Source organism: Ambystoma mexicanum, chromosome 8, assembly GCF_040938575.1.
Source record: "Ambystoma mexicanum isolate Mex_15411 chromosome 8, UKY_AmexF1_1, whole genome shotgun sequence".
NCBI classification, from domain to species: Eukaryota; Metazoa; Chordata; class Amphibia; order Caudata; family Ambystomatidae; genus Ambystoma; species Ambystoma mexicanum.
The window spans coordinates 1,269,099,751-1,269,114,614 of record NC_090929.1 but is presented as its reverse complement, the minus strand read 5'-3'; the positions used below and the strand labels follow the sequence as shown (position 1 = coordinate 1,269,114,614).

The 14,864-nt window shown below is 42.5% G+C and overlaps 1 protein-coding gene across 2 annotated transcripts in view; it reads left to right on the top strand.

Moving 5' to 3' along the window:
* Positions 1-4,371: 4,371 nt before the first annotated feature.
* The window catches only part of CCNJ (cyclin J), a 168,001-nt gene continuing 157,508 nt past the window's right edge, over positions 4,372-14,864 (top strand). Inside the window, exons 1-2 of one of the 2 annotated variants that reach the window (XM_069611383.1) lie at positions 4,372-4,512; positions 5,365-5,479. In XM_069611383.1, the coding sequence (XP_069467484.1) occupies positions 5,411-5,479 (69 nt within the window). In that variant the 5' untranslated portion in view covers positions 4,372-4,512; positions 5,365-5,410. The remainder of the gene's footprint in view (positions 4,513-5,364; positions 5,480-14,864) is intronic. The other variant, XM_069611384.1, reaches the window with a different exon arrangement.

Genomic DNA, 14,864 nt, shown 5'->3' with positions numbered 1-14,864 from the left:
GTTGTGTTTCTGCCTGCAGCGGCTTTCACTTTGGAGTTCTCGGGCTCCCCATGGGCCCGAGAGCTCCAAAGTGAAAGCTGCTGTAGGCAGAAACACTGCGGCATGGAAACACAACCGTGTTGTGTTTCTGCCTGCCGTGGCTATCACTTTGGGTCTCCGGTGCTTTGTTGTGTTTCTGCCTGCCGTGGCTATCACTTTTGGTCTCCGGTGCTCCCGAGCACCGGAGACCCAAAGTGATAGCCACGGCAGGCAGAAACACAACGCGGTTGTGTTTCAAAAACGCTGCAGTTTTTCTTTCTAAGTTTCTCAGGCTCCTCCGGCTTGGAGGAGCACGAGAAACTTAGAAAGAAAAACCGTAGCGTTTTTGAAACACAACCATGTTGTATTTATGTTTGCGGTAGCTTCAGCTTGGAGCCCAGACGGTTCCAAGCTGAAGCTACCACAAACATAAATACAACGTTTTAAAAGCTGCGGTTTTATTCTCCTCCAGCAGGGAAAATTTAGGAAAAAAACTGCAGCTAGTGCTCATTTAAAAAAAAAAATAGCACTTACCGAGATGCAGCTGCAGCTTTCCTGCCTGTATTCTCTGGTCCCCGTCCTCCGAGTCCGGCAACAATGAAGCAAAAGCCATCCAGTGGTAGCTTTTGTTTACTACAGCTGGCTGGCTTTTGCTTCATTAGTGCCGCAAACACAAGCACAGGCTCACAAAATGGATGCCCCCTAGTGCTTGCAATTTTAAAGTTTGAGCTTCATTTGCTCGAAACTTTCCATAGGTACTTAAAAAATATATATATATTAGTTATTTGTTATATTATTGGCCATCTTTTTGGCCAATAATATTTTCTGACCGAACCATTCCTTTAAATCAGGCCCTTCTGGGGACAGTAATTTGCTTGGCCACTAGATGGCGCGATTGAGCCACATGTAATCAAATAGGTACACAGGATCCTATTTATAGGTACCACAACTTACTCCACCAATAGGAACATAGATTATATTATAAAAGAAGGATAAAATGGTAAACTTTCTCTACTTCCACCCCTCCTTCTCCCCCAACGATTAGACACCTCTGACAGATTCTCCGGCACTACAGGTCTTGACAACATAGACTGCGTGCAACATTCCAAATTTCAAAAAACATTTTTGTTTAATACAGAATATTTAAATTAAAACATAAGATACTACCCACACCTAACACAGTGTACAAAACTACCACTAAAACCTACAAAATCTAAAAAGCTAAATTTCAAATAAACCACTTACAAATGGACGCAGACGAAATCACATATCACAGTACATAGAAAAAACCTAAATGTGTCACTAAAACAACATATAATCCCAACATGTTTCTGTTCTTTAAAGCCCCTTTTGGGCGAACATTCTTCAGGGGAACCTTTAAAACATCCACTATTCTTCTCAACACCGTGTTGAATGGGTAGTTTCAGGCAACCAGCCCGCAAAGAAGGGAAACAGAGGAAACTAATCAGATCCCCAGGGGAGGGGGTATTACCAAATGTAAAAGTGGAGTTGACTCAGTCAAGAGGACAATTCCACAAAAAGGTTTCGAAATTAAACCAATTAGATTTACCTTAACGTGGTGAATCTTCAACGCACGTCTGTAAATGACAGATAGGCTAATTTTTCTTCATTGAAAAACCAAGATACTTCAAAAGGCGTCTCAATCCGCCGAAAATATTGTCACACCTAGAAAGGACACATCACACTACCAATGAGCCACAGATCACTACAGGACAACAGTCATGAATTGTTCAGGATATATTAAATAAAAATTACCATCACGCAAGTGAAGCCACCCACAACGTGGGGCAAGAGGAGGAAATCCCTTGTAATGACAACCAAGTCTGCAGATGATTACAAAAGAGGACGCAGAACCAATCTGTAATATAAGAAGGGCGGTCACCAACCATCTCAAAGAGCATTAAAATGCACCGATACACCACGGCTCCCAAATGTGTAAAAAAAGGGAAGAAAAGAAACCATTTCAAGCCCAGCCTAGGTAGTGCATTAGAGCTCATGCTTCCAAACAGTAGTGTCATACACCAGCGGACTTCACAGCCATTAAATGTGTAAAAACATGCTGAACGTGACCAAGTAGTGGGAGATAGTACACAACACCTCAATGTTCAGTAAGTAAAAAACTACGGAAAAGGGATAATAGCCACCAACATCACTAAAAGTAATGTAGCTACTAAAGTTCAAGAACAACATGCTCACCTCTAGATTAGGAGAAACAAACTCCTCGCTAATGACTCGCGGGGTTTGAAAGAAGACCGTGCAGCACCAGCATGTGTTTTCACCAAGTGCAGCAAAACGCTCACCACTTCCTAGTAAACACTAAGAAAGGACTATACTTTTCGATTAAATACTAGCCGGCAAGAAAATACAGCGGCCATCTTTTACATGCAATCTTCCTAGTGAACACTAAGGAAGGACTACACTCTTCAGTTAGGTACTAGCCGGTAAGAAAAAACTAGCGGCCATCTTTGCATCAAACCACCCAACAACAAGGGGAAGCAGTGTTGAGAAGAAAGTGCACTGGGGGGCACAAAACCATTCAAAAGAAATCGACACAGCATTGCAAAAATCAAGCAACAGACATATGCAAATGTTTGCAAATATAGATGGCACAAAATAAGGAAAATTCAAAACACAGCAAAAATTGCAAACAATAGTCAGATAGCAGAAAACATTTATGTTTGGCTGACCAGATGCCAATCAATACTCTCATTGAGTCCCCGAGAACATTACTTTGCAATTTAAAAATATTTTTTTGTTCCAGGTTCAATAATTTCTGGTCTGTCTCGGCTTTCCTATGGCCATGCACCTTTTTCAAAATAAACCACGTAAAGTCATTGCAGCCATGTTTCATATCAAGAAAATGTTTCACTAAAGGAGCTGCAATCACTTGATTTCTGATGCAGCTCCGATTTTCCACCATACGGACTTTACATTGTCTGTTAGTCTTGCCTACATAATATAGGCCACAGGGGCATGTGATAAAATACACAACATTGGATGTGTTACAGTTGGTCATTTCATTACACACCCATTTCAGATTAGGTAAAATTTGTATATATCTAATCTCTTTAGTTTGGGCACACATACTACATTTACCGCAAGGAAAATGCCCTTTTATTTCCGGTAAACCCCATAACCTGGTTTGTCTCACCAGTGGTGTACTTTTCTCAGTTACATCATTCCTGATCAAAATGTTCCTTAGGTTTTGACTTTTTCTAAAGGCCACCAAAGGGGGCAAGGCTTCTTTTCCTCTGTATACCTTTTTCCAAGTTTTCATCACAATAGATTTAATTTTGTACGATAAATTTGAAAAAGTATTAACAAAAACAGTACCAATGTTTCTCTTTATTTTCACATTTTTCTCCAAAAGAGCCTCCCGATTATTATTGTATGCTCTTTTTGAAGCAGTCTTAATCACTCTAGGTGGATAGCCTTTGTTTCGCAGTTTCTGAGTAAGTGCGTCCGCACTTAGACGGAAATCCTCTTTTCTACTACTATTCCTTTTTAACCTTAAAAACTGCCCAAAAGGTAAGTTGTTTTTCAAATGCTTAGCATGATGGCTGTTAAAGTGCAGAAGAGAATTCTTGTCAGTAGTCTTTGTGTAGGGATTCACTTTTAACACTCCATTCTCATGAAAGATGGTAATATCCAGAAAATGAGTCTCAAAGTCACATATGGTTCCCCTGCTCTATTTACCCCATAGGTCTAGGTAATACAAGAGAATATGCACCATTTACTTGTTATCCTTCTAAAAAGTAGCGATTCTGCACTGTTTACAATTTGTCCTGGTAAATTACAGCAACACTGCACTATTTACCAAGACAGTTGTGCTGACTAGCTCCCCACCACGAAACCTGTCATGAAGGCGGCCTATTAAATAGTTAAGAATGCGCACAATATCTTCTTGTCGTTGCTAATAGACTACCAAGTGAAGTACCCTCTATTTTCATTTGGTTCCGAAGAAACTAGAACTTTTCAAGAGAGTCGACGAACCAGTCAATTTACACCTGGAAATGTGAAGATTTTCGAAAATGTATTGAGAAGCACGTTTCGTGGGAAGCTGCGTGGTAAATTGAGTTGTGCGCGTAATATAGCGATGCAATTGTAATCGATAACATCAATGAAAACGTCCGAGAGTGCTGAATTTGGTCACGTGACCTGGGAGTTTCGAGTTACTGTACCCCCAGCACGTGACTCCGGATTGGCTCGATTCTGTGCTTTAAGAGAGTAGAGAGGATTCGATGACTGGAATGCAGCCACTTGTAAAGCCAGCTGCGATTGGATAGCTCCAGCAGCGTGGGTCTGAGTTAGGGCTTTGTATATACCGGCCAGTTTTAGCCCTTTAACAATGGATGGCCGGCACACTGCAAATGCATTGGACATATCAGGGATACCTAACTGAGGACTGCCAGCTTGACAAAGGAAAGCTCGAGGACATGCCACTGGACCTTTCGGGCCACGGCCAGGCTGTAGGTGAGGCGGGCTCTCTTCTGAACTTTTGCAGGTTGTTGGAAAGTTTGTCTTGTGATGCGGGCTAGGTCGGGACATCATGTCCAGTCCTTTGTTGTCTCAGAATCATGTGGTGGGGCCGGGTGTACAATGCTTGAACCCCCTCAGCACGAGTGCTGGGCTCCTCGGGTGCAACTGTTACTGGTGAATGAGTGAAGAAGTGGAAGGACTCGAATTGGCGCACCCAAGTGAAACGGCGCTGTGAGTACAGCGCTTCTTTGTTAAGGAAAGCGGGGGTTTCCGTGTGCAGCCGGGCAGCCCCCTCATACGGTGTATGAGAAGTTTTTGTTTATTTTTCGGGCTTTCAGTTGATCTCCGGCATCATCTTCTCTCTCATGCTATGTTTCAGAACTTAAGTTAAGAGAGCGGCTCCTTGATAATCAGAGTTTCAAAGAGTTATGTGTATCTTTTTGGGGGTGAATGGGGCGGGGGAAATGTTTGTTAGTGTTGATGCGTCAGTGAGCAGTTTCTTCCACTGGGGTGCGGATATTACTTACTTTGTGTAGAATAGCTGCACTCCTGCTTTTTGGGGAGTGTGCATGCACACTGCAAGAACATTCTAGGTTCGTATCATTGTGTACAAATCATCTGCACCACAATCTGGCGATTGCACAATGTTGCTGTGCAGTTTTGACAACAATCGGCCCAATTACGGGCAGGTGTGCTCCTGTGATGGGCGAGGAGGGCTGAAACTAAATGATTGGCTCCTGTTAAGTGGGTGCAAATGATGGAGTGCTGGGGAGGTTTCGGAAAAGTTGACTTCTTCTTGCGATCAGCGGTTGTTTGCCTTTACTGTGATTCGCCTTCTTTCCACAGGACCAAGCAGTGCACGGGAGTCGCCGATCTTCGCCTCTTCCATGCCATGGAGCTGGAGGGGCAGTGGTGGAAGGGGCAGCTGGCTGCGGACATCCACCAAGCCCTTCGATACAAGGTGAGCCGGCGTTTCTTGGTGCACGGCGGTGGCGTTTTCACAGTTCCTTCTTGCTGTTCAACCTTACCGTGCTCTATAGCCCTGCCTCCCATTTAAAGCAGGGCTTAGCCTTGTCTCCCGTCAGCTGCTTGTCTCCCAGGACTTTACACTTAGTGGGACCAGCTGTCAATAGCACCGCGCCCTCCTGCGTGACGGCCTGTTCGCTTCTCTATACCCAAGTGTCAGCGACGGCCCCTCCTGCCCTCTGTTGCTATCTAGAGTCCTGTTTTATTTTGCATTTGCTCTTTCCACGCCACACTTTATTTTTATTTTTTTTTTTATATATCGAAGAGGTGTGCTGAATGCGGTACTGGCTTATTTGTTAAATGTACCAGTGGACTCGTCACATCCACAATCTGGTGTCTCACATTTTGTTTTCTGCCTGCATGCTATGATACTTAAAATGCGTTTTTATTATCGAACACTCGTTTGGTAGAAGAACCGTGTGTTTTGCGTTGATATCGAGCTGCTCGCCTCTGCATCGTATGGAGGCAGCACATCCCGTCCTGGCAGTCTGTTCTCCTTCTGATACCCGACATTGCTCGCATCCCCTATTAGGAATTCATGACTATTACGTTTCTATGCTTTTGTACTTCGTGAGTAGTTGTTTCAATGCGTCTATCCTTATCCGTGGTTATTGTGCCCCTGCCTGAGAAGCCAGACCTTAAGTCTGCTTGGAAGAGGAGACACGAAGGAGGAGGTTGTAGAAGGGTGAAATGCTTTTTTTTTTTTCATTATTAATTTGCTTAGTTTTGTCAACTTTTCAAATTTATAATTACAAAATCTACCATTCAAATACAATTACAGAGAATAACAGGATTATAATCCATCATAATACATGAATTCACATTCATTATTATAAAAATGAAAACGTGAAGGAAGATTAAAAGAAAAAATATATTTTAAAAACCCAGACACCTTACAACCTATCTACAGCAAACTAATTCAATGTCAAATGGGTCAACATATCATTCTTATTTATTTTTTTTTTTTTTTTTTTTTTTTATTTACTTGTATGTAATCAAAGAGAAAGATTTTTACAAGAACGTCAAAGAGATCAGAGCGTGTCGTGTGCAGTATTAGTCTTAACGGCCTAGATTGCCGCGTTGATTTTGTTGAAGGCAGCCTCCAATATTTTGGCTGTCGCAATCGCCCAGCGGGATTTTTCGCCAGATATCAAGCGATACCACCATGTTTGCTCATCAATCAGTATCGAGTCAAGCCATAGGGGAGATAGAAACGCTGTGCGAATTTGGGATAAAGCAGAGCAATTTAGGAGCAGGTGGCGCACGGTCTCAGTAGAGTCCGGAAGTTTGCACAGTCTACATGTAGTCTCGGACGCCAACCTTCTCATTGCTAAGATTTCCCGCGTGTGAAGCAGGTTTAAGCGCGCTCTTAGAAATATAGTGCGCAGCTTTTTGTCCGGAAATCTCAAACAGTATGCCATTGGGAGTTTCAGTTTGTTAAAGGTCGGAGGAAGATGATTGAGAAACTTAGTTGCCGCCGCTTTATCAGAAGTGTTGATCCAGTCTTGTAGCTTCAATTTTTCACTGACTCTTTGCGGGTTTAGAATCAGGTCGTCTAAAGTGCAGTGCAGATCTTCGAGTTTGGTTTTTTGAAGAAGGGTCCATTTTTTGACGGCCTTGCAGTTCGATAACTCAAGTTCTTGGGCGATGAAGCTGACGATAGGCAGGTCGTCCTTAATAAGAGTCTTCCTGAAGAGGGCCAATGAGGACCCACTGACGGTGGCGCTTAGTGATACCAGACCCAGGTCCCGTCTGATAGCTTCGATTGGAATGGCGGTGGGTAGGCCTAGGAGTGATTTCCAAATATAGGCTTCCAAAGACCGCCACAGTGTGGGTGGAACAGTGAACATAGCGTCCATGCCATAGGTCAGGGTTGGTACCATTTTACCTTTGTAGAAATTAATGGCCGGTACTAGCGAGAATTTGCCATATTTTCTATCGATCGCTCTTAGTTGTGATGTAAGTTGTTTGGTTTTAGACCACAGACGCTGTTGCATTGTGAGTTCCTGCGAGGAGCCATCGAAAGTCACTCCTAGATATTTGAAGTGCGAGACCACTTCAATATTGGTTTTGCAGATTGACCAGGGATGTGTTTTTTTCTTGGAGCGGCCCGATCTGGAGAGGATCATAATTTTCGTTTTCGACTGATTAATCTGGAGATTATTGGTGGTCATGTAGGTTTCTAGATTGTCCAACTGACGCTGGAGGCCGATCGGGGTCTGGTCGAACAGAATCATGTCGTCCGCGTAGAGAAGGCGTGAAAGTGAACTTTTGCCAAACTTTGGCGGGAAGCTTCGGACGTGAGCTTCCGCGTCTTTAAAGTCCCCCAGGAAAGCCACAAACAAGGCCGGGGCTAGTGGACAGCCTTGTTTGACTCCTCTATGAGCGGGGATTTCTTTAGACAGTGCTCCCTGTCTGTTCAATCGGACGCTGAGTCTGTTGTTGGTATGAAGGGCTATTATTGGTAGTAGCACATCTTTTGGGCAGTTCCAGTTTTCCAACTTTCTCCACAGTCTGCATCTCTCCACTTTGTCGAATGCCTGAGAGAGGTCAATGAACGCCACGTAGACTGTGGGGGACCCTTGTTTTATTTTGGCTTTCAGAATGGTGAGTATAAGGATGTTTAATGCTGTACCGCTGTTTTTCTTAAAGCCTAGTTGGAACGGGTCACTGCAGGGGGCCTGTTTCGCCCATCGGTTGAAATGGATCAGGAGGAGAGACGCAAAAAGTTTGCCTATTATATCCAGTAAGGCGATTGGACGATAATTTTCAGGCGCTTCCCTGCTTCCTTGCTTAAAAATTGGGATGATGATTGCTTTGGACCACGATGCTGGAATCTTTCTAGTGGATCGGCAGTGGTCAAACAGAATACTGATAAAGCTGGACCATTCCAGATGGTGTTTCTTTAGGTCTACGTTCGTCAATCCGTCTGGGCCCGGGGCTCGTGACGATTTTAATTTTAGAATGGCCGCACTTATGTCTGCTGGAATAGACAGGTCAATCCAAGGGGCGGCCGTAGTATCAAAAGACGTATTGATGTCGGAGGGCGGGCTGGCAAAAAGATTGGTGAAAAATGTGACCCAGACTTGTTCCGGGACAGCGTTGATCAAGGTAGAGGTTGTACTGCCATGGGAGGCGTTTACCAGGGACCAGAAGTCTGCGGTTTTTTTCGACATTAAAACTCTCGTCATGGATTCAGCGTCGTGCTGGTAGAGTGCCGCTCGACGCGCTCTTATCCATGATTTGTAGATTGTATTTTCGTCTTTCCATCGAGCCCATGCAGCGGTGGTGTTGTCCGCCTTGGCGCGTCTTCTGAGTAATCTCAGTGCTTTTTTCCTGAATGCTATTTGTTTGTCATAGTGATGGGTGTGGGTTATAGCGGACACCGGCCGTTGTTTCATCTGATGCGTGTGTTTGAGAAGCATAGGTAAATAGTTTGGCCTTGGTGATGAAGCGCAATCTGTTACTGACGAGATGTCTGAGACAAGCTGTTGCGTAATCATTTTGATGCTAGACGATGTCAAGCGGAGGCGCGTTAGTTGGGGATTCGTTTCGACCTGTGCCAAGTAACTCTGTGCAATGCGGCCAGTAGAAGGCCAGGATACTGTTAGCATATTATGGTCACTTGGTAGGGTTTTGACTACACGAAAATCTTGAATAATTGCACACAGTGCTTGGGAGGCAAAGATGTAGTCTAAAGTGGCTGTAGAACGATTTCTCTCCCAGGTCGGTAGCTGTGGTTGGTCTTTTAAGATCCAAGCTGCGTTGTGCAGGTTTCTTGATGTCATCAGGGTCATCCAGGCTTGGCCCCTGAGCTCCGCTGCTGTAACAGTGGTTGAGTTTCGGGGAATGTTTTGTGGTAGACTGCATTTCGCATTAAGGTCCCCGCAAATAAGTACATAGGGGGTGTTCCATTCGTTAAGAATCTCATCAATTGCCTCAGCAATAGCTTGACAAAAAAGCAAAAATATTTATTTATTTATTTTTTAGTTAGCGGTTTGATCTTCTTCGTCAAGTAGACTCCCCTTGATATAACTTTCATAATCATTTACAGTTAATCAAATCTTGTTATGACATTTCAAGACAGTTGCATGCATATGATGACAATATCAGAGACATTCGTTTGATTTTACATCATCACAGGCTGGCAGTACAATGTCTAGAAATTGAACAATTGCTATTTGAATAGCTACTCTTGGGTTAGAGAATAGCATATGCCATTTTTGATACTGAGTTAAATGATTCTGGAACACAAGCTTATCCTTAAAACATTTACTTCTCACCGCTTCACAGTCTACTAATAAATGTTGCAGGGTTTCTGCTTGATACATGTTCAGACAATAGCGACAATAGTTGAACTCAGTAGTTATCAGTCCTCTCCTATTCAAAATGTCGCGAGTATTCCACAGTTTTAATCTGAATCTCATATATTTTTGGCGCAAAGTCGGGCATGGATATTTTGCAAGATAATCAGCCACTATTCCATGCTTTTTATGGCCAAACAGAAAGATATCAAAATCCTTTAGTAGCATACATTTTGCAATGTTGACCGCCCAATCATGCTGCATTATTTTTGTTTTCGCCCGCCCTGGATTTTCTCTAAGTAGCTGTATCGTCACAGCTGCATCACTCAATGCACTAATAACATGCTCACGCCATTTCAAAGGAAAGGAATTTTTGGTCGTGAGCAAATTATGTGCCAAGATTTGCAGAATTGACGGTGTATCTAAACCATCGATGGCTTTCTTAAGAAAGGCGCATTGCTTCCAAACTACATGCGAGTAGAGTGAGCAAAGACCTAGCTCATGCCGAATCAGCGCTAATGGCGTACAATTCGGTAATTGCAACACTTTTTTCCAGTAACTGGATTCAATGCTGTCCCAGAAACTGCGTCTTTTCGGCAATGTGGCTTCTACTCCATACAGTAAAATCGGTGTGACTTTCATTTTATAAAACATAATAACATGTTTCATAGAAAACTTTCCAAATTTTTTGCAAAGTATTTTGGTTTGTGATACCAACGATTGCAATTTTGCCTTCATTTCGCATGTGTATTGCATTAATGTTTTTCTGTGTTGTATCAGCACACCAAGATATCTATACTGACGCACATTCACAAGTTGATACTGCTGGAAGAGCCATCTATGACTATTTGCCTTCGCCTTCTGATTTGGATTACAGACCATTATCTGAGTTTTATCAGTATTAATACTTGAGTGATTTGCTTGTGCATACACATTGAGTTGATCGAACATGTTTTGCAATCCCTTTGGCGTCTGGGATAATAAAACCATATCATCCGCATACAGCAAGTATGGAATTTGCTGTATTCCAATTGTTGGAGCATCACCAATACAACTTCTCAAGAACAAGCCTATATCTGAGATGTCAAAATTAAACAAAAAAGAGGCTAAAGCACAGCCCCTTTTCAGGCCCCTATACGTTGCTATGGATGGTGATAGTGTCCCGTCCAATGAAACCCGTACGCGCATTGATGTATTAGAATGCAAAAGTGTCACTATTGCTAAGAGCGATTGAGGGCAGTTATGTCTTTTTAATTTCATCAACAATACAGATCGATCAACAGAGTCAAATGCAGCTCTAAAATCTACAAAACCCATATACAATGGGCGTTTTTGAGCCAGTTGATGCGCTTGAATCATTATTGTTGCAAATATATTGGGAATAGTGCCTATGTCCTTCACAAATCCAGACTGAAAACAATCTATCAGTGATTTTCAATCCAGGCATTCAATTCTTTGAGTATAAGTCTACTGTAGATTTTCCCAGGGGCATCTAACAGTGATATCGGACGATAACTGACCGGCAATTGCCTATCACCTTTCTTATAGATGGGTACAGTTACCGCTTGAGTCCATGTTTGTGGCAACTTTTGACTGAGATTAACAGCTGTAAATATGTGGAATAAGATCGAAGACCACATTTCTGGATGTTGTTGCATGACAAAATTTGACAAGCCATCCGGGCCAGCTGGCTGTTTTTATGAGGTATAGGATGTCACTTTCATCAACGACTAGTTCAAAAGCAACTGGCACATTAGGATCATATACATTGATACTATTGACAGGGGCTGCATAAAGTTGCCTAAAATATGCGACCCAGGGATGCATGTTAACCGCTGTTGTCTGGTACTAATTTGACGTTGACCCAATTCCTGATTCATTACGGCCCACATTTTAGATAAGTTCTTATTAGCCAGTGTGCTTAGCATAGATGAACCATCTCTCTGATAGAGCAACCTCCTATGCCCCTTTATCTAGTTCGTGTAGTTGTTACGTAACCTTTTGGATAGTCATTCTGATGGCTGGGGATAGTGAAATCAATGGTCTCAATTCTGCTCGATAAATAATTTTTTTTGATCGAATTAAGTTATCAAATATATGTAAATGACTTTCCCTCTTTCTGCCAGATGTTTGTTTGTCGAAGGCCTGTATTGTATAACTATATACAATGCCGACATTTTCTAATGCCTCATCCTGACACGAATTAGAGTCCGCTAATAAATCATTAAAATACAATAGTGCATCCTCCGACCATCGGAGACGGTTTCCACCTGTATTTGCCACCAAGCATCCTTTCATAGGTTCTTTTGATTGATTTACAAGCAAACTGGGTGCCCCATTCCATTGACAACATATTGTGATAACTGGCGTCCGAGTGTACAACATTGAACTTTTGCACACTCAGCCACATTGCCTTGTTCACATATATGTAATCAATGGTTGTCGCCAGTTTGCCTTTGTGCCAAGTTGGCATAGGTGTAATGTCTGAGAAGAAGGCGCCATTAAGAAGATGTAAGCCCCTAAAATGAACTAAGCTTGCCCATCGCGTTAGCCTCTGATCATTATTTCTATTCATGTCGCCCATGCACTTTAAGTTCAAATCCCCAGCAAGGATAAGACATTTAACATGTGGATCTTCCACTACCAGATCTAGCAAGTGATATAAATCTTTAAAAAAACATTTGTCACTCAATGCGGCAGGGTTCCAATACACGTTCAAAACGGCATAACCAACTCAATTCTGATTAACATCATAAATTTGTTGGGTGCCGCCCACATCGAGGAGTTTAGGCCACTGCCCCTCTTCACCGCAATTATGAGTCCAGCCATAGGTCTTCCGACTGCTGATTTTATGGCAGAATTCATAAACCCTTCATATCCCTCCCAAATTGGAGGGGCAGTTAGCCATGTCTCTTGCAAAAGGACTATATCATAGTTATTTAGTTGATGTTGATTATTATTTAACAGGTGCTTATGACCTCTCGAGTTCCAGCTAACAAGGGTTAGGGTGCAGGCATTAGTAGATAAGTCTAGTTATCTCTGCTGTGTATTGTGTTGGCAGCCACACTGTTTCTTTATAGATGCCACATTTACTCCTTTGTCGCCATTGTAATGTTTGATTGTTTAAGAATCCCTGCAGGATTAACTACTTGTGTATTAGAATGGTCAATTCGCAATTCAAAGCACAAGTTGTACAATGATTCCTTTGCTTTCCATATCAAATTCTGCACGACTCTAGACTCTATCCATATTCTCACTGCGTTTAAATTGTGTTCATTAATGAACTCGACCAAAGCCAAGTCAGAGGATACCACATCTTCTAAATGTTGAATGTCAGAGAAGATAGCCATGACTGCCCTGCGATTTAAATCATATTGGGTGCAGGGCGCTGGTTTACACATTAATATTAAACAGTATGGTGCAGGATTTTTCTTTACATTAATGAATTTCACTTTATCTGGTGTTAAAATCGTGGGCTTTTCCATTTCTATCACTTCTGGTTGAGAGGTTTGGTCCATCTGAAGATTTCCCAGAGCGCACTCAATCAGGCGAATAACTGCCCCAGAGAGATCATTCATAGGCAAACTCTCTTCTCTTTGCGAGCCCATAGTTTTATTAAAAGGATGTTCATTCTGCACAGATGTTCCCGGTCCTATTTCATGGGCGTTCTGATCTTTATGTAACTTTAAGTCTGTTTTTGATGCACCTGCCTTCACATATGACGTCTGCCTGCTGGCATTGTCATTGATCACCGAACTAAGTGTGGGTGCTGATTGTGTGTGATCACATACTGTCCCTCGAGTCTCAAATTGAGGTTGTGTGCGACCAGACATGAGTATCTACCGCATGTCTGATTTCTGCTTTATACGTGCTGTCTTCAGGCACTTTCTTTGGTTCACTTATTTTCGTCTTGCCTTGTGGGGAGTTGCTCAGGTCCGCACCATGGCTGATAGTATTACATTGATTTGTGTTCAGCTGCGTCACCATCTGGAGAAGTTCGTCTAATGGAGGATAATTTAACGCTTGTGCAGGCTGAAAACTCTGAGGGCCCATTATTTTCTTAGCATATTTTTGCCTCAAGTATTTTCCCTTAATTGCTTGTGAAATCATGACATTGCTTTTTTTTTTGGTGCAATGAGTGATTTAAAAAACTGTTTTGTTGATGTACCTCCTGTGTGCTTGGTGCCAGCTTTGTTTTTTGATAATTTGCATTCAGATTCTTTATTTTTCTTTTGATTTTTTTCGTTGAAATTCCCTTATTCATTGACTGTTGGTCACCAATAGCACTTGGTGCACTTTTGCCAGAGTGGACAATAGCAGGTGTAAAGATGGGATAAAGATACATCAAGGATTTCGCCACTGGTACAACATTCATCCCAGTGCTCGTCTCATGCGCAGGGCAACTACCATTCGCCAATGGATCATAAATGATCGAGCCGATGTACGGGAGAGCTGACGTGAGCCCCTTGAGCTCACCATTTTTTGTCGTAATTAATGCAGTTGTCCCTCGCTCCGCTTCATCATCAGTTTGACAGGCAGCAGAGTTTAAAACGACTTCAAGAGTCTTAATCGGGGGGGAGGGGGGGTTAGATATTGCATACTGCTGCACTTCATGCCGTGTCAGCTCGCAGATTGTTAATACTTGCTGCATTATTGTCTCTTGATTCATTAGCCGTTTGTCGACTGTTTGGTATATTGCCCAAAGTTTGAATAGCTACATTCATGGCTTGCATGGCTACACTTATTGTCATTTCTATATTGTGAGTACTTGCCGGTGTGTTTATGCCATCTGTAGTAGTTTGTAACCTACTATTTTCTTTGCTTGAAATGGTCGAGTCTGTTCCAATTGTTGCGTGTGATGCCTCAGAAAACATCATTGGAGAGCGCAATACATTTTCTGGTTAACATTTTATTTGAGAATACCGAATCATTGAGATCTAAATCAATTACTGCATCATCCTCAACCAACGATGTTAAATGAATAAGTTCAGTGGGTTGGAAGAGTGCTGGAATACA